The sequence below is a fragment of the Heterodontus francisci genome, chromosome 19 (assembly GCF_036365525.1).
Source record: "Heterodontus francisci isolate sHetFra1 chromosome 19, sHetFra1.hap1, whole genome shotgun sequence".
In the NCBI taxonomy this organism is placed as follows: domain Eukaryota; kingdom Metazoa; phylum Chordata; class Chondrichthyes; order Heterodontiformes; family Heterodontidae; genus Heterodontus; species Heterodontus francisci.
In genome coordinates, this window is record NC_090389.1 from 88,060,975 (window position 1) to 88,084,597 (window position 23,623).

Genomic DNA, 23,623 nt, shown 5'->3' on the forward strand with positions numbered 1-23,623 from the left:
CAAGTTAACCAATAGCATCTGATGCTGTGTTGGGATGTTACAATTGGGCTCTGTACCAAGGATAGGGAGGGAGAGCAGCCAGGATTCCTGCTCCCAGATGTTAGCCTTAGTGCAAAATATGCATGTTTGGACATTAAATGTGTTTAAGATCTGACTTAGCTGTGGTGCTCTTATCAATTTGTGTAGCTTGCTGATCTGCACTTGCTGATGAAGAATAAATTAGGTGGGGAGGTTTCTTCTGTAACTCTGGGTGACTTAAAAGTTGAGTGATTTTCATTTGGCAACCTCCTCTCGCATTGTCAAAACATTTTGAAAGTAGTGGGGTTGAGGAAATACTTAACACTTGGCTTGAATTTTCTTTTAGGAGAGGCAGGGAAGGAAAACAGTGTTCCATGAAGTAGGCCATCTGTAGTTGGTGAGGAAGGGAAGTCCATAATGGCATACTCAGTTGGTCTTTACTTACTGTACTTTTATTGCCTGGTCCCTCTACATATTTCCAGAAGAGGTGGTAGATGGGGCATCTGATGATCAGGGGCCCTGCTTTTTTTTTTTACCTCCCTTTGACTCACGGTTGGTGGCACAAAGAATGATTTTGTAATGCCTTGCTGCTGTTGCTGCTGCAGCCTAAATCTGCTAACTGAGCATAAGTCAAAGATTGAGCCTAGGATATTGGAAAAAGCTGGCTTCTATATAGATTGAAGATAATTTTACAATAGCCAGAGACCTGTCTTAAGTTAAGCAGTATGATGAAAAAGTTGCTGGTGCACTTGCCCTTAACTATAATGTATACCATTAGCAATGTTGTGTTTGCTGTTGGTAGTTGGTCTGTTTTCAGGGCATGGTTCTGACTTGACTGTTTGTTTGTTTTTCTCTCTCTGGCAGAATGAAAAAAACTGGGGAATATTAATTTCAATAATTGCTTTCTCCTTCTTGAGGAAGGAAGACAGCAAGTTGTGAGCAATGGGAAGAGTAACTTTAGTGGCAATTCAAAAGGGGAAAGAAGCTGAAAAGTAATATTTAAAGGGGTGGGAAACTAGTAATCGCTGGAGAAATTATAAGATAGACATCAGTGAAGGTCAGATGGGCTAGACCATATTTTCCCTAGTTGCTTCATGATTCAGTAATTTGTTTTGGCAGGGTGAGGCAGTAAAAGTTGTAAACAATGATGCTACAGCATTTTTCTGTTGTCCAAATTATATTTAGCAAACAGGATGGGTTATTGGAAGAAGCAAAAGTGAGGGAAGTTTTAATCTGTTCTGGACATGGCTGATTTTCCCCTCTCTGAGGCCTTTGAAGTTAAGGGGATGGAGAAGAGAAAACACATCTGTTTTCTTTATATAATGTGAAGACATTTAGTAAGCTGGCTTAAAAATATTTTGTAACATTGACCTATATTGATATTGCAAGGTTGCAATATCTGACCTCCATGTCTGTTCTGTGATTGTGTTGCATCCTTGGAATGTGGTAAAGCTGATATTTGGTAACTTTGTTGGCAGGCCCTATAATTGAACTGCAATTATACTGGATTCTGATCATGTGTTGCAGAACAGTGGCTGGTTAACTTTGGAACATTTTTAGTTCCATTAATGTTTTCATATTCCAGGCTTTGACTTTTAATTCTAGTTGCATATCACATTGACATGAAAATTATGACAACCTATCGCTGAGGTCAATAGAGGGTGCTTGAGGCAATTATGCTTGCATTTGGGAAGGAAGGTCCATTTTAGTTTCACTCTACAACCACAGCACCATTTAAAATGAAGCATGCAAAATACAAAGTTAATTTTAAAATGTGTTTTGTTATTAGTTGTGATGGGACACAAATTTGTCACTGCCCTCCCCAAATTGATATTTTCCTTTTAAGGAAAGGGAGGAAAAGCAGAGGTAACTTGGTGAAAATTGCAAACACAGCTGCATAACCTTGGCAGTTTAAGAGATATTGGTGGAAGCCTGGGAAGCAACTCATTGCCCTCTTTAGAGAATGTGGAAGAGAAACAAAAGCCTGATGCAGTCCATTACAATATTTGTTAGGCTACCTGGCAATCTCTGGTGACTTGAGGTATGGGGCACTATCCATTCACAGGGCAAATTTGGGATCAGTTGAAAATCCCTCTTTCCACCTTGGGAGTAGTCTCTCCCCCGCGCGCACACACGCGCGACCCTTCCATTTTCCATACCAGCTGTATTTAACATTTTTGTGTTTGCTGTTTAATGTTGCTGTTGTGATCTTTAAACAAACTAAATCATGTAAAGTATGCTCCAATACTTGCGTTTTCTCCTGCAGGCTCAGCAAGATGGGTTGTTGAAAAAACTCTTGGAGGGAGGTGAAATGTATGACTATGACCTTATAGTTATAGGTGGTGGTTCTGGAGGACTTGCAGCTTCAAAGGTATAGTTTATATGGTTGGCTTTATACAGACAGTGAATGCAAATACTAGCAAATTGTACCTGATGGTAGCCATCCATGGAATTGGTGCAATTAGAGTGTATTACTTGCAAAACGTGGCAGAGACTGCTTTGTGACCGATCCCATCCTATCCAATTGATGTCAAACTTAATTGATCACCTCAGTTAGGGTTTTTTTGGAATTTACACTATATGATCTTGAGTTCAATGTCTCTGACCACTCATAAACAGAATAATTATGCCTAACAAAGCAATGAACCTTTTTTCTGCACAGTGTCCAGGCTGATGAAGTGACGTAAGGTTGATTTTTGAAACATTAACTCTCCTACAGATGTTGTCTTGCATGCTCAATGTTTCCAGCATTTTCTGCCTGTCCTTATTCCAGATTTACAGAATCTGCAGTATTTAGCTTTTGCTGTAGGAGCTTTACTGCCCATCTCAGGGCTGATGGCCTCTGTTTAACATCTCATCCAAAAGATTGCATCTGTCAGTGCAGTACTCCCTTAGTACTCAAGAAGTACTCAAGTCTCTGGGGTTTGAAGTCATGTCAGGTGAAAATGTCACCACTGAGCCATGGCTAATTGCTTGATGAATAGTAATACCATCAGCATACCAGACTGAAATGTATATTCTCTGCAACCGGTGGAAATATGGAAACAATAACCATTTTAACCCTACGCTTTTGACTGTCAAAGAAACCAATATGCAATGGTTCCATTACAAAGGCTTCCTTTTTCTGTCTGAAATTGCTTGTTGCTGTCTCTGCCCCAGCTCATACGCAGAAACCCTCATCCATGCTTTTGTCACCTCCAGACACAACTGTTTCAATATTCTTTTGGCCAGCCTCTCATTTTGCAATCTCTAAACTTGAGCTCATACAAAACACTGTGTATATTCTAACTCCCACCAAGTCCTATTCACTCATCACCCCTGTGCTTTCTGATCTACATTGGCTCCCGGCCCAGAAGCACCTCTAGGTTTAAAATTTCCATCCTTGTTTTCAAATTGGTCCAAGACCTTGCTCCTCCCAATTCTCAGTTTTTGCACATCCTTAATTTTTCATTGCTCCACCATTGGCAGCTGTGTCCACTACCTGGGTCCTAAGTTCTATAATTTCCTCCCTGAAATGCTCTGCCTTTCTGCACTTCTTTCCTCCCTTAAGATTATGCTTAAAACCTAGCTCTTTGGTCAACTATTATCTACTTGTGTGTGTTGGTGTCAAATTTTGTTAGTGCTCTTGTGAAATGCCTTGGAACATTTTGTTTCATTAAAGGCACTTTATAAATGCAAGTTATTGTATTTCTTTCACTTCAGTATATTGTAGCATGGCGATGCTCTAAAACTGAGTATGAACAGATATATGGTATCGTGGGAGGTGCCTTCTCAGTAGTATGGTGGATTGTATATTCAAATATCATGTCTGGCTTAGTTTATTGGTGCACCAGTTAAAGATGTTACTCTACTGTTGCACAACTTTGAGGATCAAGTGGTTCCTGCGCATGTTGCAATAAAAGATAGAATTCTAAAGATTTAGGGAGTATCAGTATGGAATTAAAGGGTTCATTCTTTTAGTATCAATATTTACTGTGATGCTGCATTGGCCAATTCTTTCTAATGTTACGACCAGGTGAGAAAGGGGTCTAGGGGCCCCTCTCAGCCTTCACCTGATCTTACCATAACAGGGTTTAATTTTAAACACACTGTTTTTTAGCTCCCCCTTGGGGAATCCTTGTTCACCGCTTTCCAATTATAAGGCAAAGAAACCAGCACAAACAGGCTTTCTTAGGTTTAAAGAAGAAAAGTTGAAATTTATTAAGCTTGAACTTAAACTCTAATTCAGTTGACACCTGCAGATACATGGCGTGCCCACACTAGCATGCATGTGAGATACACACATGCAAATAGAGACTGTAAAGAGCAGAAGAAAAATAAAATGGTAACGTTTGAGGCAATATCTGAAGAGTTTTTGTTATGGTTCTTCGAGCTCACTGTAGAGTCCTTGATTGTAGGTAGATCTTGCTTTTCGTTGGGGCCCAGTATTATTCTTAAACCTTGTTTGCTGTAGGAGACTTTTTTCTCTCTTGGGGTTCATGTGTCTTCAGTGGATTCCGAGGCTTGTGAGAAAGAGATGGGAGCAGACAGGAGAGATCTTCAGTTCAGGGGCAAACAGACTTTCTGCCCAAACTGTTTGTACAAATTCAAAAAAACTCGGGTTGCCCAGCAGGTTAGTCGTGTGACTAGCAGGTTTGATCATGTCCTTTTGTGTATTTGGCCATTTTAGCAGTTAACCTGGAATGCAAGCTCCCCCGCCTTCAACATCTGGTGATCAAAAGTCCATTGTGGGTTGAATGTGACAGGGAATGGTCCTCTGTCCTTTCCAAGCACTGTCTCTTAACATGCAAATATCTTTGCAGCCAAGATCTGGCAATTTTTAAAAACCAGTCCTTTCTTCACTTCAACAACAGTTTGAAATTTAATGTCCATGTGGCAAAATTAAAGATGCCTCATGCTTGACAGGTGGGGGCCTGCATGACACTAAATTAACACTTTATTTGGTTTATAAGCCATAAATTACATGGTGTTGCACCTTTTGAATATATAAAGTGCTTGGTCATTTTTCTAGGGTGTGACTTGGAAAGGGGAGGGTTGACACTGAGTCATAGAAGGAGAATTGGCTCCGATAAAGAGATGATCTTTCAAGACGGGTTTGGGAGAGATCTTGCTGCTCTCTGAAGGCTGTAATATAATTCCGTGCAGTACTGATGCAGTCCAAACTAACCTTAAGCCATTTGATTTCAAGGATGAGGAGCTTTTTATTGGTTGTTTCCATAATCAATATAATTTAGTGTTGATTTGAACATTGGGGGTGGTGGGGGAACAAAGCTAATTTAGTGCCACGCTTCTGGAATTATGCAGGATTGCTCTGAACCAGCTCCATTCACTTGACACAAGTGAAATATTTCCTTTGGCAGTTACCAGCATTCTTTTGATTTAATTGAAATGTCTTGAAAACTTGTAATATATATTTTTTAACTGCAGTTCTTAAACATTTTACGCGCCTAAATAACTTTTCTTTTGTCCTGATTACTTTAGGCAGGTTGAGTGCAGTAGTCTGAATTTGACCCTTTTTTTGTCTACAAATGAATAAAATGTGTCTTTATTATTTACAGGAGGCTGCCAATCTTGGCAGGAAAGTCTTATTGTTTGACTATGTTGTGCCAACACCTATGGGAACTTCATGGGGTAGGTTTTTTGTTTGTCCCCTTATTTTAGCTTGAATTTTTTTTTCATGCATTTCACCATACATTTAAATTTCATCTCTACAGAGCTAACTTTTAGCCTAACCAGGCTGTAGATTAGTCTTAAGATTCTTTTGCTATACTTCCTTATCTCGAATCTGGGTTTAGCCCTACCCAAAGCAATGGGATTGAAATGCTCCTCATAAAATCCTATATGGTTGTTCAGAGTTTAGTTTAGTTTAGAGATACAGCACTGAAACAGGCCCTTCGGCCCACCGAGTCTGTGCCGACCATCAACCACCCATTTATACTAATCCTACACTAATTCCATATTCCTACCACATCCCCACCTGTCCCTATATTTCCCTACCACCTACCTATACTAGGGGCAATTGCTAATGGCCAATTTACCTATCAACCTGCAAGTCTTTTGGCATGTGGAAGGAAACCGGAGCACCCGGAGGAAACCCACGCAGACACAGGGAGAACTTGCAAACTCCACACAGGCAGTACCCAGAATTGAACCTGGGTCGCTGGAGCTGTGAGGCTGCGGTGCTAACCACTGCGCCGCCCTTGCCTGTGCGTTCTTGTCATAAAACTTTAACTCTGTATAATGCTTGCCACTCATTTTTGATTGAGATTATTAGCAGAAATGTCTACCTTCAAGGGAGGTGTGAAGACTCTGGATTTCAGTTTTATGTTCAAAACATTGTTTTATTTGTTCATAAGATGTGAGCGTCACTGGCAAGGCCAGCATTTGTTGCCCATCTCTAATTGCTCTCGAAGATGATGGTGAACTGCCTTCTTGAACCAATGCAGTCTATGTGGTGTAGTTACACTCACCCTCCTATTAGGGAGGAAGTTCCATGTTTTTAACCCAGCAATAATGAAGGAATGGCAATATATTTCCAAGTGAAGATGGTGTGTCACTTGGAGGTGAACTTGCAGGTGGTGTTCCCATGCATCTGCTGCCTTTCTACCTTTTAGGTGGTCGAGGTTGCAGGTTTGGAAGGTGCTGTCAAAGGACCCTTGGCTAGTTAAGAACATAACATAAATAGAGGCGGGAGTAGACCCGACTAACACTATTCCTTGTTATAATAAAAGCAAAATACTGCGGATGCTGGAAATCTGAAATAAAAACAAGAAATGCTGGAACCACTCAGCAGGTCTGGCAGCATCTGTGGAAAGAGAAGCAGAGATAACGTTTCGGGTCAGTGACCCTGCGGAACCTTGCTTGCTCTCTGTTAATCAATGCTTTATCCATGCTCTTATCTTGCATATTAACCTTTTGTGTGACACCTTTATCAAATGTCTTTTGGAAATCCAAGTATACTATATCTGCTGGTTCCCCTTTATCTACCCTAGTAGTTACGTTCTCAAAGAACTCTAATTTTGTCAAACACTACCTTTCATAATACCATGTTGACTTGTTCTGATCATACTGTGATTTTCTAAGTGCATTGTCAAGAGAGCCTTAATCATAGATTCCAGCACTTCCCTGGTAACTGATGTCAGGCTCACTGGCCTGTAGTTCCCTATTTTCTCTTTCTTTCTCTCCTATCTCACTTGTTTTATCTCATTTTTTATTCATTCATGGGATGTAGGTGTCACTGGCTAGGCCAGCATTTATTGCACATCTCTAATTGTCCTTGAGAAGGTGGTGGTGAACTGCTGCCTTGAACCGCTGCAGTCCATGTTGGATAGATGCACCCACAGTGCTGTTAGGAAGGAAATTCCAGGATTTTGACCCAGCGACAATGAAGGAATGGCAATATAGTTCCAAGTCAGGATGGTGTGTGACTTGGAGGGGAACTTGCAGGTAGTGGTGTTCCCATGCATCTGCTGCCCTTGTCCTTCTAGGTGGTAGAGGTCACTGGTTTGGAAGGTGCTGTCTAAGGAGCCTTGGTGCGTTGCTGCACTGTATCTTGTAGATGGTACATACTGCTGCCACTGTGTGTCGGTGGTGGATGGGGTGCCAATCAAGCAGATGCTTTGTCCTGGATGGTGTTGAGCTTCATGAGTGTTGTTGGAGCTGCACCCATCCAGGCAAGTGGGAGAGTATTCCATCACACTCCTAACTTGTGCCTTGTAGATGGTGGACAGGCTTTGGGGAGTCAGGAGGTGAGTTACTTGCCGCAGGATTCCTAGCCTCTGACTTGTTCTTGTATCCACAGTATTTATATGGCTGCTCCAGTTCAGTTTCTGGTCAATGGTAACCCCCAGGATGATGGTGGGGAATTCAGTGATCATAATGCCATTGATTGTCAAGGGGAGATGATCATTGTCTGACACTTGTGTGGTGTGAATATTACTTGCCAATTATCAGCCCAAGCCTGGATATTGTCCATGTCTTGCTGCATTTCTACGCAGACTCCTTCAGTATCTGAGGAGTCACGAATGCACACTGTTCTGCACCAATCGTCTGCGAACATTATGATTTCTGACTTTATTATTGAAGGATTGTCACTGATGAAGCAGCTGAAGGTGGTTGGGCCTAGTACGCTACCGTGAGGAACTCCTGCAGAGATGTCCTGGGACTGAGATGATTGATCTTCAACAATCATAACCATCTTCCTTTGTGCTTGGTATGGCTCCAACCAGCAGAGAGTTTCCCCCTGATTCCCATTGACTCCAGTTTTGTTAGGGCTCCTTGATGCCATTCTCTGTCAAATGCTGCCTAGATGTCAAGGGCAGTCACTCTCACCTCTTGAGTTCAGCTTTTCTGTCCATGTTTGAAGCAAAGTTGTAATGAGGTCAGGAGCTGAGTGGCCCTGGTGGAACCCAAACTGAGCATCAGTGAGCAGGTTATTGCTAAGCAAGTGCCACTTGATCGCATCGTCGACGACCCCTTCCATCACTTTGCTGATGATCGAGTGTCGACTGATGGGGCGGTAATTGGCCGGGTTGGATTTGTCCTTTTTTTGTGTACAGGATGTACCTGGTCAATTTTCCACATTGCCAGGTGAATGCCAGTGTTGTAGCTGTACTGGAACAGCTTGGCTAGGGGAGCGACAAGTTCTGGAACACAGGTGTTCAGTACTATTGCCTGAATGTTGTCATGGATCACCCACTCGGCACTTCTGGCTGAGGACTTTTGCAAATGCTTCAGCCTTGTCTTTTGTACTGATGTGCTGGGCAACCCATCATTGAGGATGGGAATATTTGTGGAGCCATCTCCTCCAGTTGTTTCATTGTCCGCCATCATTCACGTCTGGATGTGGCTGGACTGTAGAGTTAGGATCTGATCCGTTGGCTGTGAAATCGCTTAGCTCTGTCTATCGCAGCTGCTTGCGCTGTTTGGCATGCAAGTAGTCCTGTGTTGTAGCTTCACCAGGTTGACACCTCATTTTTAGGTATGTCTGGTGCTGCTGCTGGCATGTCCTCCTGCACTCTTCATTGAACCAAGGTTGATCCCCCAGTTTGGCAATGGTAGATTGGGGGATATGCTGGGCCATGAGGTTACAGATGGTGGTTGAGTAGAGTTCTGCTGCTGATGGCCCAGAGCACCTCAAGGATGCCCAGTTTTGCATTGCTAGATCTGTTTGAAATTATGCCTTAAGCACGGTGATAGTGCCACACAACACGATGGAGGGTATCCTCAAGGACTGTGCAGTGGTCACTCCTACCAATACTGTCATGGACTGATGCGTCTGCAGCAGGCAAATTGGTGACGACCATGTCAAGTATGTTTTTCCCTCTTGGTACCTTCACCACCTGCTGCCAACCCAGTCTAGCAGGCTCTGTCCTTTAGGGCTCGGTCAGTAGAGGTGCTACTGAGCCACTCTAGGTGATGGACATTGAAGTCCCCCACCCAGAATACATTCTGCGCCCACGCCACCCTCAGTACTTCCTCCAAGTGGTGGTCGACATGGAGTACTGATTCATAAGCTGAGAGGGGGGGGGGGGTGGGGGGGGCGGTAGGTGGTAATCAGCAGGTGGGTTCCTTGCCCATGTCTGACTTGATGCCATGAGACTTCATGGTGTCTGTAGTCAATTGTTGAGGACTCCCAGGGCAACTCCCTCCTGACTGTATATCATTGTGCTGCCTCCTCTATTGTGTCTGTCCTGCTGATGGGACAGGACATACCTGGGGATGGTGATGGCGGTGTCTGGGACATTGGCTGTGAGGTATGACCATGTCCCTCTGTTGCTTGACTAGTCTGTGGGACCGCTCGCAACTTTGGCAGAAGCCCCCAGAACGTTGGTAAGGAGGACTTTGCAGGGTCAACAGTTTGCTGTTGTCGTTTCTGGTGCCTAGGTGGCTGCCGGGTGGGTCCATCCGGTTTTATTCCTTGTCAATTTTGTAGTGGTCAGATACAACTGAGTGGCTTGCTAGGCTATTTCAGAGGGCATGTAAGAGTCAACCACATTGCTGTGGGTCTGGAGTCACATGTAGGCCAGACCAGGTAAGGACAGCAGATTTCCTTCCATAAAGGACATTAGTGAACCAGACAGGCTCTTACGACAATCGGCAATTATTTCATAGCCATCATTAGACTAGCTTTAAATTCTAGATTTATTATTTGAATTCAAATTCCACCATCTGTCATGGTGGGATTTGAACCCATGTCCCCAGAGCAATATCCTGGGACTCTGGGTTACTAGTCAAGTGACAAAACCACTATGTCACTGCCACACACCCCCCCCCCCCCCCCCCCAACCCCACCTCACTGTTGCTCATTCTGTTTTTTTCCCCATTTTTTATCTTTTTTTTTGGTGGCCTTTGGTTTCTAAAACCTTTTCGATCCTCAGACTCTAATATTCTTTGCAAGATTATAAGCCCCTTTCAATCTAATATCCTTAACCACCTTAGTAAGCCACGGACGGATCTTGCTGAGTTTTTGTTTTTCAATGGAATATAGTATTGTTGAACATTTTGAATTATTTCTTAATGTGTTTCCCACTGTTTATTTACTGCCATACCTTTTAGTCTATTTACCCAATCAATTTGAGCCAGATCTCCCCTCATACCTATGTAATTGGCTGTATTTAAGCTTAAGATTCTCATTTATGATTGGAGTATGTCATTTTCAAACTTAATATGGCATTCAGTTGTATTATGATCACTATTTCCTGGTGGACCTTTTACTGACATTGTTAATTCATCCTGCCTCATTAACATTGAAATTGCCCACCCAGAATGCATTTTGTGCTCCATAGATCTGTATTTTAGATTGCAGGAGGGCATTGCTTTATTTTCTAGAAAGCGTTTGTAGTTGACTATAAAACTGTATTAATATTTTGACGATTTTTAAAACTAATTTCTTCCCCACCTTTTTCTGTTTACAGGACTGGGAGGTACCTGTGTAAATGTTGGTTGCATTCCAAAGAAGCTAATGCATCAGGCTGCTATCCTAGGTCAGGGCCTGAGGGACTCCCGTAAATTTGGCTGGGAGTTTGGTGATGAAGGTAAGACTTGGGTAATTCAGTGGTTTTGAATATTTTGGGTTTTTGAAGTTGGTTTCTCCACAAAACACAAGACAGCTACTTCATATAGAGTGAAAATTGAATTCAATAAATCTGTAACTGGGCTGGCAGCAGAAAATTACCAAAAACTGCTGGATTGCTGTGAAAGTCTAACTGGTTAACCAATGACCTTTGGGGAAGGGAACCTGACATCTCTACTTGGTCTACCATATGTGAGTGCAGTCCCAGAATTGGTGGTTGACTCTCAATAGCCTCCTGAACAAGCAACTTGATTGTAAAAGCCTCTTGGAACAGCATAGTAAATGTGACTGCCACCAGTGTCCACACCTAAGAACAATTTTAAAATAAATAACAATTTCCTCTACCTCTTCCCCCTTCCCCACTTGGCCACTGCTAGTTTGAACTGGACTTCTTTAAAGAAAGTTTGCTGCTAGAGTTAGATGAAAACATGCCGTTCAGCCCAACCAATCAACATTTACCCTCCACACAAGCAAATAGTCCTAATCGCATTTACTCGTCTTGTTCTTGTATCTCTCTCTCCGTTTCCATCTTCTACCTATCCAAACTAATCTTGGATATCAATGTAGTGGGAATCATTTTCACCTTCACTGCCTTGGCAGCAAAACATAGAGCTTTAAATTTTAGATTTAAAAGCCACAGCAGGTGGTAAACAAATACAGGATAAAATTGCTATCTTTAAAATGTTCGACCTGTTTACTTTATTTGAAGGAGTTTGATAACAGTAATGGGAGCTTCTCCAATAATGGAAACCTCTTAGTGTTGGCAGCAGCAAAGTTCAAGATTCTACATGAGGCTATTAAATCTACATTATCAAAGCTAAGGAAGGGATCTTGATTTGTGTGAATTACAGTTCACCACAACTGGGACAAGATGAAAGAAGCCATCCAGAACTACATTGGCTCTCTGAACTGGGGCTACAGGGTGGCATTACGGGACAAGAAAGTAACTTACAGTAACAGCTATGCAGAGTTTGTGGAACCACATAAGATAAAGGTACGTAATGTTATGCTTTTATTCATAATATTACTTTGAACGATTTTCTGTTATCTATCAGGCTACGCCCTCCCCTGCCCCCTGAATGCCACTGTAATTTTAAAAAAAAACTTCTTTCTGGAAAGCTGGACAGATGTTTGGTCCCTGTAAGATGATGCTAGGTTGCAAGGTTTGGAATGTGTTTAGGTTCTTATATACCCAGTTCACTCTCTGGTTACACCCTCAGGCAGGAAAGCCAGAGTGCACATGGGGTTTTTTTTTGTTCTAGTTGGTGTAATGAGGCACCTGCTAGATGAGAATTGAGGATTGGTAGACTTTGGTGTTTCTAAGAAATCTCAATGGTGCTGTCATGTAAAATGATTCTAGAGAGATGGTTGCTTTTTTTTTAGAATTTGGGTGGGGGGGAATGGGGTAAGATGGATGGGTATGTTTCAAGGTTTTATAAAAGCAAATAGAATGCAGGTTGTTACTTTCTGCCTGAAAACTTTTCCACTTCAGTCTTGCTCTTTAAAAGCTAGTTACTGTAATGCTGATTGTATTTCTGTTTCTTGGTGTCTCAAATTACACTACAAAAAAAAGAAATTAACTGCTTATTTTTTCACTTTGTTTCTGGGATCTTCCTGTCTGGCTGCTGCATTTGCCTGCATAAGTGACAAGACTTTGAAAGTAATCCTTTGGGACATGAAAGATACCTATATAAATGCAGGTCTTTTCCTCCACTGATCAGAATTAGCCACATTGCAAAATCTGTCTTTGCTCCAACTCTGAACAGCTCAATTAACCTGTAACTTTAAAATTGTTTTATAGCAGTAGAAGCATTGGCAGAGAAGCCAAGTGTGTGCTGTATACCAGACTTTTAATGTATGGGTAGCCTTGTGACATGTTCACCTTTCCAGAAGTATGCTTAATTTAGCTAGCTTTCCTCTGCTTGGAACTGGAAAGCATTGGATCAGACAGTTGGTTAGATCATATAGCATTGCATGGCTACAAATTAAACACCATAACTTTTTTGAAAAAAAAATCTGAGTAATGCAGTGGTGGGCATTTAGAATGAAATGACCACATTTTATTCCTTCTCCTACGGAGTCAGCTTATTAGGTTTATCAGCGTATTGATATGGAGATTCTATTGGGAAATGGCGCAAGCCAACATGCTCATTGTTTTTTGATTCATATAAATTTTATAGCACAGAAGCAGACTATTTGGCCTATCTTTGCCTCTTTGCTAGATCAATCTAAAGCTAATCCTGCTGCAAAATGTTTCTCCACAGCCTTGAGTCTTCCTCTGCTTCACATTTATACATTTCCCCCTTATATTAAAAAAAAAATGCCTTAGTTGCTTCTTGTAGTAAAGCATTCCATGTTCCAGCAAGCCTCTGTCTGCAAAGAAATTCCTCTTACTTTCTCTCATTTAAATAATTATAAATTGATGACTCCCCAACCAGAAGGAATAGTGTATTCCTATTCGCTATCAAATGCCCTCCTGATTTGCTATCACTTTATAAACCCTATATTAAATACGCTCTGCTGTAGTGGAAGTAGTCCCAGTATATCCATTGTCTCCCCATAACTAAAATTTCCCATCTTGGGCATCAGCCTGATGAATCCATGTTGTACATGCTGTATGACTTGATGACTAAAATTACATACACTCCTCAGAGCTAACCATTGTTTTACATAAATACACGTATTCTATGTCCTTATTTATAAAACAGAAAATTCTACTGGCCTTTTTAGTGATTATATCTACATGCACTTTCAGGGAAATGGGTATTGGAGCCTCTAGGTTTCTGTTCATCTACATGTTTTCCTGTATTCCCCATTCCTTTATTTTTCTTCTGCCCAAGATGTTACCTCTCACTTGAGCACATCAAATGACATCTGCTACGCGTCTGCCCATTCCACTAATCTTTGTCTTCCTGAATGCTTATTTGCTGAACCTCCTTTGTGTCGGCAGCCACTTCTAGGATCTGCTTCTTACACCAAAGTTCAATTCAAATACATGTACAGAGAAGAAAGGTGGACCCAGTACTGACCCGTGGGGCACACAATGTATGACCCTCCTTCAGTCGGTGCAATAATCATTTACTCAAACTTTTTCTATCCATACTGCTGTGTTTCCTTTTCAAATGCCTTCTGAATTTCCTTAATCTGCTTAAATGTTAAAATTATCAAACATGACTTGCTTTTAACACCTTGCTGGGAATTCTTAATAATCCATACATTGCTAATTGCTCACTTTTTTTTTATTACTACCACTGTTTTACACAAATGATGTGCAGCTCAAGTGTGCATTTCAGACACTAGTACAAAAACTATAATTGCACACTTTACCAGGACATATCAAGATTTCTGTCCTAGTATTATATTTTACCAAATTAAATTCAAGTTACTGCACCATAATTTGGGCTGTAATAACACACAGATGGTACAGTAACATAGTGGTTATGTTTGAGCTAGTAATCCAATGGCCTGGAATAATCTGGAGACATCAGTTCAAATCCCACCCTGCAGCTGGGGAATTTAAATTTTTAGTTAAATAAATCTAGAATAAAAAGCTAGTATCACTCATGGTGACTGTGAAACTACTGGATTGTCATTTTTAAAAAAAACATCTGGTTGACTTCCTTCAGGGAAGGAAATCTACCATCCTTATCCGGTCTGACCTGTGTGACTCCAGACCAGTGATGTTGACTTTTCACTGCCCTCTGGAATGGGCAATAAATGCTGGCCTTGCCAGTGATGCCCACATCCTATAAATGAATTTTTTAACAAAACAGAAGACCCATATGCATATCTCTAGTCACTCTTGGCCAGTTGATGGTGTGTTTTGTATGCAACGATGAAGGGAAACGAGTAACTTGTAACGGCAGTGGATTAAATTTCAACGTTTCACAGCTCGTAAAACAATGGAAAGGAATTGAGTCGTTTAAGGGTACTTTTTGCCTGTTATCATAAACGTTGACGTGAATATTTAGTGAGTCTCCCTGCTTTATACTTGCACCAATTTTATTAATTGTGAATGGAGAAAAATATACCCACTAAATAGCTAGACTTCAGCACGCAGTTGGGAATAGTATAGAATAATTAAATCCTCTTTGTTCAGTTTGTCTTGATTTCTTCGCAATGCACTAAATGCCGCAAGTGAATTTTCTCCATTGCTCTAAATTTGAGTTACCTCTGTTTATTAAAAATTGTTGGTTAATAGCCTGCTTTTAAAAGATTTTTTTTTTCTTTTGCCCACCTGCAGGCAACTAGCAAGCGGGGTAAAGTGACCTTCCACTCGGGAGAAAAATTCCTTATCGCAACAGGTGAAAGACCTCGTTATTTAAATATACCAGGTGATAAAGAGTATTGCATTACCAGGTATGTTTTCTTCCTCAACAACTGAGTGCTTGTTTGGCATCCACCTTTCTCACCTGTTAACTTTAGCTATGAGGGCAGGGAAGATAACCTGCTTCCAAGCTTCTTGTTTTAGACCTTCAAGTCGCATGTCATTGGTCGCCCTGACAACTTAGTGGGTAAGGGTACCAGCTGCTCTGTTGTAGAGCCATAAAAATTAAAGTCGCAGGTTTGATCTTCGATCTGTGCTGAGTTAGCTAGGGGTGGTTTCTTACTCAAGTGACTCTTGATAGAGGTTGCATCTAGCTTGCCTGTGGTATTCTCCTCTCTGCTTTCTTGATTTGTATAAAACTTGGACAGGCATTGAAAGACTACTGCCATCTGTGGTATCATAAGACTGTGATGGCCAGTACCTTCTGGTGAGGGAAAACACTCGAATTATTCCTTTTTCTTGATTGAAAAAAATGATACAGTAAGGAATGTATTTTGAATTTTTTTTCTTCCCCTAGCTTTCCTCCCTCATTTTGCTAGGTGACAATTCATGGTCTCCATCTGAAACAAGGCTGTCTTGTTTAGCTCTGAGGGATGTTGTACATGTCACACAAATTTACAAGACTTGGATTTTGAACTATATGCTTCTCCATTGGCTATTTTTAAAACAAAACTTAAGTCTTGATCTCAAGACAAGAACTTTACAGCAGTTAAAACAATTTTCAGCAAAATCAACTTTTAAAAAATTCAATTATCATGAAACTCAATTTTGAAAAGTGTAAAATGTTTTTCCCAATGCCACAATCTTGCAGGAGGGCAAATGGCTCCAGTGTGTGTCTCAGTGGCTGAAATATGTGAGGGCGTTTGAGTTGTTTTTGTTGCCTTCTCTTTTCCCAAAAATGATGAGTTATAGGTCTGATCTTTGTCTTGCCATTATTTATAGTACTCGCTATTATGCCATTTACTATTGTACTCTGCACCAGAGAGAAGGGATGTTCCTTTTTATGAAGAGTACATTGGAGACTTGCTAATGGGGAGAAAAATCAATCTATTGAATTATGACAAGAAGGAAAAGGGTATATTGCTCAATTAATAAAGCAATCAGTTATTGATGCTCATCTGTTTTTTTCACTCTTTCTGCAGTGATGATCTGTTCTCTTTGCCTTACTGCCCAAAGAAGACTCTGGTTGTGGGTGCTTCCTATGTGGCACTGGAATGTGCAGGGTTCCTTCGTAGTTTGGGATTGGATGTTACTGTGATGGTGCGCTCCATTCTCCTGCGTGGATTTGATCAGGAAATGGCAGGGAAAGTAGGAGCATATATGGAATCTCATGGGGTAAAATTTCTGAGGAAATACGTGCCAAACAAGGTAATAAAGCATGTTCTTATCTGCATAGTTTTAAATTTTGCTCCTCTTAGCTGTATAGGTGCAAGAGCTGCTGCTAGATATTGGGCATTACATTGTTTGATTCCAGAAAGCCAGTTGGTGAAGGTTACAACAGGAGCCAGTCATCACATACTTTGTATGTTTATTTAGAGTTACACATTACAAGCATGCACCTTCTAACCCAACAACCACAGTTTTAGTCTGTTTATTTTTATAGGGGTTCAAGTGATCCCCCAGTTAATACCTACCACCTACATGCAATTAAACACAATTAACAAACATAAACATTTAAAGTCTTATGAGCCCTCATTCTATGGGTAGCCCTGGCGGGGGCGGAGGAGAAGAGACAGTAGAAGTTTAATATGACGAGTTGTCCAGTTAATACATACCAAGCACAACCTTAGTTCAACCTAATGCTTTTGCAGCAGAAGTCCTGAAAATATTGGGAGCATTGGGGAAGATGGTCAGAAAATGCTGGGAGTGTTCTGTAATGTGGTCTGGAGGGAAGTCTGAAGAGTGTCCTGGGGTCCAGTAGACAGAGGTAGAACATAGAACAGCACAGTATAGGCCCTTCGGCCCATGATGTTGTGCCGAACCTTTAACCTACTCTAAGATCAAACTAACTACCTATCCTTCATTCTACTATCATCCATGTACCTATCCAAGAGTCGCTTAAATGCCCCTAATGTATCTGCTTCTACTACCACCGCTGGCAGCGCATTCCACGCACCCACCACTCTCTGTGTAAAGAACCTACCTCTGACATCTCCCCGAAACCTTCCTCCAATCACCTTAAAATTATGCCCCCTGGTGATAGCCCTTTCCACCCTGGGAAAAAGTCTCTGGCTATCCACTCTATCTATGCCTCTCATCATCTTGTTACCCCTCTATCAAGTCACCTCTCATCCTTCTTCGCTCCAATGAGAAAAGCCCCAGCTCCCTCAATCTTTCTTCGTAGGACATGCCCTCCAGTCCAGGCAGCATCCTGGTAAATCTCCTCTGCACCCTCTCTAAAGCTTCCACATCCTTCCTATAATGAGGCGACCAGAACTGAACACAATATTCCAAGTGTGGTCGAACCAGGGCCTTATAGAGCTGCAGCATAACCTCGTGACTCTTAAACTCAATCCCCCTGTTAATGAAAGCCAACACACCATACGCCTTAACCCTATCAACTTGGGTGGCAACTTTGAGGGATCTATGGACATGGACCCCATGATCCCTCTGTTCCTCCACACTACCAAGAATCCTGTCTTTAAGCCTGTATTCTGCATTCAAATTCGACCTTCCAAAATGAATCACTTCACACTTTTCCAGGTTGAACTCCATCTGCCACTTCTCAGCCCAGCTCTGCATCCTGTCAATGTCCCGTTGCAACCTCCAACAGCCTTCCACACTATCCACAACTCCAGCAACCTTCGTGTCATTGGCAACTTGCTAACCCAGCCTTCCACTTCCTCATCCAAGTCATTTATAAAAATCACAAACAGCAGAGGTCCCAGAACAGATCCTTGTGGAACACCACTGGTCACCTGAGCTCCATGCTGAATATTTTCCATCTACTACCACCCTCTGACTTCTATGGGCCAGCCAATTTTGTATCCAGACAGCCAACTTTCCCTGAATCCCATGCCTCCTTACTTTCTGAATGAGCCTACCATGGGGAACCTTATCAAACGCCTTGCTAAAATCCATATACACCACATCCACTGCTCTTCCTTCATCAATGTGTTTTGTCACATCTTCAAAGAATTCAATAAGGCTTGTGAGGCATGACCTGCCCCTTACAAAGCCATGCTGACTGTCTCTAATCAAACCATGCTTTTCCAAATAATCATAAATCCTGTCTCTCAGAATCCTCTCCAATAATTTGCCCACTACCGACGTAAGACTGACTGGTCTATAATTCCCAGGGTTATCCCTATTCCCTTTCTTGAACAAGGGAATAACATTTGCCATCCTCCAATCATCCGGTACTACTCCAGTGGACAGTGAAGACGCAAAGATCATCGCCAAAGGCGCAGCAATCTCTTCCCTCGCTTCCCGTAATATCCTTGGGTATATCCCGTCTGGCCCCGGGGACTTATCTGTCCTCATATCATTCAAAATTTCCAGCACATCCTCCCTCTTAACCTCAACCTGTTTGAGCATATCAGCCTGTTCCACGCTGTCCTCACAAACGACCAGGTCCCCCTCGCTAGTGAATACTGAAGCAAAGTATTCATTTAGGACCTCCCCTACCTCCTCCGACTCCAGGCACAAGTTCCCTCCACTATCCCTGATCGGCCCTACCCTCACTCTGGCCATCCTCTTGTTCCTCACATAAGTGTAGAACGCCTTGGGATTTTCCTTAATCCTACCCGCCAAGACTTTTTCATGTCCCCTTCTAGCTCTCCTAAGTCCATTCTTCAGTTCATTCCTGGCTACCTTGTAACCCTCTAGAGCCCTGTCTGATCCTTGCTTCCTCAACCTTAAGTAAGCTTCCTTCTTCCTCTTGACTAGCTGTTTCACATCTCTTGTCATCCAAGGCTCCTTCACCCTACCATCCCTTCCCTGCCTCATCGGGACAAACCTATCCAGCAGTCGCAGCAAGTGCTCCCTAAACAACCTCCACATACATTTCTGTCGTGCATTTCCCTGAGAACATCTGTTCCCAATTTATGCTCCCCAGTTCCTGCCTAATAGCATTGTAATTCCCCCTCCCCCAATTAATTATTTTCCCATCCCGTCTGCTCCTGTCCCTCTCCATGACTATAGTAAAGGTCAGGGAGTTGTGATCACCATCACCGAAATGCTCTCCCACCGATAGATCTGCCACCTGGCCTGGTTCGTTGCCAAGCACCAAGTCCAACATAGTCTCCCCTCTAGTCGGCCTATCTACATATTGAGTCAGGAAACCTTCCTGGACACACCTGACAAAAACTGCTCCATCCAAACTATTTGCACTAAGGAGGTTCCAATCAATATTAGGGAAGTTGAAGTCACCCATGACAACAACCCTGTTACTTCTGCACCTTTCCAAAATCTGCCTCCCAATCTGTTCCTCCGTGTCTCTGTTGCTATTTGGGGGTCTATAGAAAACTCCCAATAAAGTGACTGCTCCTTTCCTGTTTCTGACTTCCACCCATAATGACTCAGTAGACAAACCCTCCTCGACGACCTCCCTTTCTGCAGCTGTGATACTATCCCTGATTAGCAATGCCACTCCCCCACCTCTTTTACCTGCCTCCCTATTCCTTTTGAAACATCTAAACCCCGGAACATCCAACATCCATTCCTGCCCCTGTGATATCCACATCTCCGTAATGGCCACAACATCGTATCTCCAAGTACTGATCCATGCTCTAAGTTCATCACCCTTATTCCTGACACTTCTTGCGTTAAAATAGACACACTTCCACCCATCATACTGGCTGCAACTTTGCCCTGTCAACTGTCTAACCTTCCTCACAGACTCAAAACACAGGTTTTGGGGTATTGGACGGGACCAGAGGGTGGCAGTATTGGGGCTGCTGGGATCTAGCAGTTATGGAAGATGGAGAAGAGCAGAATTTTAAAAACTGGTGGTGCAGGAAGATAGAACATGAGCTGCCATTGGCCCCCTTTTTAAATTATCTGGTTCAACCACTTTCTAATCCATCAGCCTTCTTACCTGAGCATGTAGCTCTGTTGGACAATTGATTATCTTTCTTTTACCCCCCCCCCCCCCTCCCCCACCAATTCCCCATTGTCAATTAGCTTCTGTACTTACTGCTAAAAAATTAATGGGCAGGAATTAATAGGATGAGGATGCGGGATTTGTGTTTGCTTCTGGTTTGCAGAACATTACCTTTTTTTGGTGCATTGTTGGTGAGTTTGCCAACTTTTATAGTCTCAAATTTCCAGAAGACATCAAACTACCTTAAAGCTCTAGTCCATTATTCATTTTCCAATTTTTTTTTTTGTATAAAATTTCTTTAAGCTTCACGTTATTAACTGATTTTTTTTTTTTAGATTGAGCAGCTGGAGGCTGGAACCCCTGGAAGACTTAAAGTGACTGCAAAGTCCACAACAAGTACAGAGGTCATTGATGGTGAATACAACACTGTGAGTACAATGCTTTTTGCTGCCTATCTGTTCTGCAACAGCTCGTCTCGTCAAAAACAAAAGCATAAAATGGTACATGGACAGAAACGAAACCAGAAATGTTTGTCCATGTACCAATCTAAAATCCTGTGTAGTGAGTATTAAAACACAACTTCAACTTTTCTCAACATTGAAGGAATTGATTTTTATGTAAAAACACTTTGCAAGGTATCTTTTTACTTCTCTCTTCTAAAAGCACTGAATTTCTGCTGGATAGTTCCATGGGCACAGGCAGCTAATATCTTGCCATCTTTTGAGTGAGCGTACGCTGAATGTTACAGACTATCTGATTGCGGAAGGGTATCTGAGTTAAGATGAACATTGCCTTCACCCAACGCAAACACAGGATAGCAATGGGAGAAGTAATGTTTTTTTTCTTGCCACTGTTCAGGATGCCGAGTCCAATCGTGTACAACCTGGTCCCCTGTTTGGTATTACCTAATTCCATAATGACCAGTGGGGCAAATAGGGAGAAGGTGTGGCAGCAGAAGGAGATAGGGATTCAGCGCACAAGTTTGCTATCCATTTAAATAACACAAGGTGCAATGCTGCTGCTTCTCAAACTGAATGTCTGTCTGGAAAGTCTATTTGTGGTAAAATGCAAAAATAGCCTAGTTTTGAAGCCATCTAATCAAATGGACGAAATGGGGAAAGGGTTAATGTAACTTGAGAAGGGCAGATGTTCGTTTTTTTGATTGAAAAAAAGCTACCTCTGATCTAGCTATAGCATTTTAATTGCAAATCCACTGCATTTCAGATCCATGAATAGCTATGGTAATTTGGCACTTTTCATAATCTAAATTTAACATTGCTCTTTAGATAAAGTGGTTTTATTTCACAAGAATGGAAAAAGTATAATATTTTCTAAGTAAATCTGATTCTTTAAAGAAAAACTTCCAATTGTCATTAATGCTTTAAGAGGGGTGCAGGAAATTGCTTTTAATAATTACCAGGAAACTTAATACTTTTTTTTTCATTTTAAGGTGCTAATCGCAGTGGGACGTGATGCTTGCACCAAGTACATTGGCCTAGACAATGTTGGTGTTCTTGTCAATGAAAAGTAAGTTTTTTTTAAAAAAAATTAAAACTTGCAGAAAAATACTTGAAATATCAACTTGAGTCTGGTCTTCAAGTTCTAAACATAGCGTGATATTCTGGATCACTAATATGTGGCAACAGGGTGAGCAAGTTGGCTTTTCTCCCTACTATCCTGTGCTTTGGATATTTTGATCTTGCTTATCAGCTGCTGTCCAGGTTCTTGTGTGAATAATGGCCACCAGAGTGACTTAACTGGATGATGCCTGGTGCTGTTGCAACTGTACTCCAAAGGAGGAAAATTGATGTAGAAATATTGGATAATACAGGAGTTGAATGGAAAAGAGCTGGAATTCAGATGGGGTGGAAAAAATATACCTCCAAAGCTGCCTAATTTGAATTCTGTCAAATGTAAATTTGCTTCTGTGAATGTCCAAGATTGGCATGCATAAACATGAACCCAAAGTGCTTTCAAAGCTTCAGTTCTGTGCTGCAGGGTTTCCAGGCAACAGAGGTCAGTATCTCTGCAGCATCTCTGCAGCATCTCTGTTGTTCTACTGTTGGGGTGCTATTTACATGTCTGTAGCAGAGGAAGTGCCTGCATTTGAATCAAAATCTCTTTATGTAAGGTTTGATTTTCCTTCCTTCCCCCACCTCTTCCAGTGAACAACAACCAAATTTGGAGGTACTACATGACAAAGCTTTTAGTGGTGGAGTGATTCATCAATGGGGAGGAACAGACTCCTACAGTTGTCCTCTTTCCATTTGGAAAAGCACTTACAATCTACTAGAAGCAAAATTAAGTTACTTGTCTATCTGCCATTTTTAAAAAAATGGCATGTCTGTAGGCTGACACCAGTATGGTGCTATAGGAATGCTAGTGTTGGAAATGCTGTTCTGCAGCTGAGACATTAAACTGAGGGTCCTGACTTCAGTTAAAGAATCATGCAGAACCCAGACATTTGCTACCTATAGACCCAAGAAAGCCCCTCAGGGAGGCAAAACAGGGTCAGCTTGGAATAAATTTAAGCCATTGGGGATTGGCCTTTTCTGTTAGTTGCAAAACTTCACAGGACAAATGACCTGATTTTTATGGCATAGGTAGTATCTTTGATTTTCCTGCCAAAACACCCAGACTCTTGCATCTGGTTCCCAGCACCTGCTTAACTGTACCAACAAGCTTTAAGCATGGTGTAACAAGTTTTGTCACTTTGAAAACTGTATATTTTTGGAATTAAACTACTAAGCCAAATAAAAACTATTCAGAGAAGCGGGGCTTTGACAATTTAGCCTCTCTTGTGTGGGCATTTGGATGCTGGAAGGTTAAAGCACTATGTTCAAGTGAAAATCTCTCTCCCTCCCTCTCCACCTAGCATCCCTTTCAAAAAAGCAGCTTTGATTTCTCCATCATAATGAAGGGACTGCAGATTCCAAATTTTCTGTATTAGAGAATGTAATCTCAATACTATAGTCCAAATTATAGAACCACCAATATCACTTCAAATATTAAAACATATACACAAGTGCTGTATTGTCACAAATCAGTGAAGAAACATGTTCAGTAAGTCATCTCAGTAAGTAAACATCTCTCCGAGGGAAGTGAAATCTGCGCTGGATGCACCATCAAGACTGCAATAGCAGTCAAAATCTCTCTGACC

General features: G+C 41.7%; 1 protein-coding gene across 2 annotated transcripts in view; it reads left to right on the forward strand.

The window, feature by feature from the left end:
• Positions 1-23,623, forward strand: part of txnrd3 (thioredoxin reductase 3) — a 58,048-nt gene that overhangs the window by 16,336 nt on the left and 18,089 nt on the right. For both annotated transcript variants that reach the window (XM_068052171.1, XM_068052172.1), the window contains exons 4-11: positions 2,285-2,389; positions 5,577-5,649; positions 10,935-11,054; positions 11,944-12,086; positions 15,336-15,451; positions 16,562-16,787; positions 20,799-20,891; positions 21,914-21,990. In XM_068052171.1, the coding sequence (XP_067908272.1) occupies positions 2,285-2,389; positions 5,577-5,649; positions 10,935-11,054; positions 11,944-12,086; positions 15,336-15,451; positions 16,562-16,787; positions 20,799-20,891; positions 21,914-21,990 (953 nt within the window). The remainder of the gene's footprint in view (positions 1-2,284; positions 2,390-5,576; positions 5,650-10,934; positions 11,055-11,943; positions 12,087-15,335; positions 15,452-16,561; positions 16,788-20,798; positions 20,892-21,913; positions 21,991-23,623) is intronic.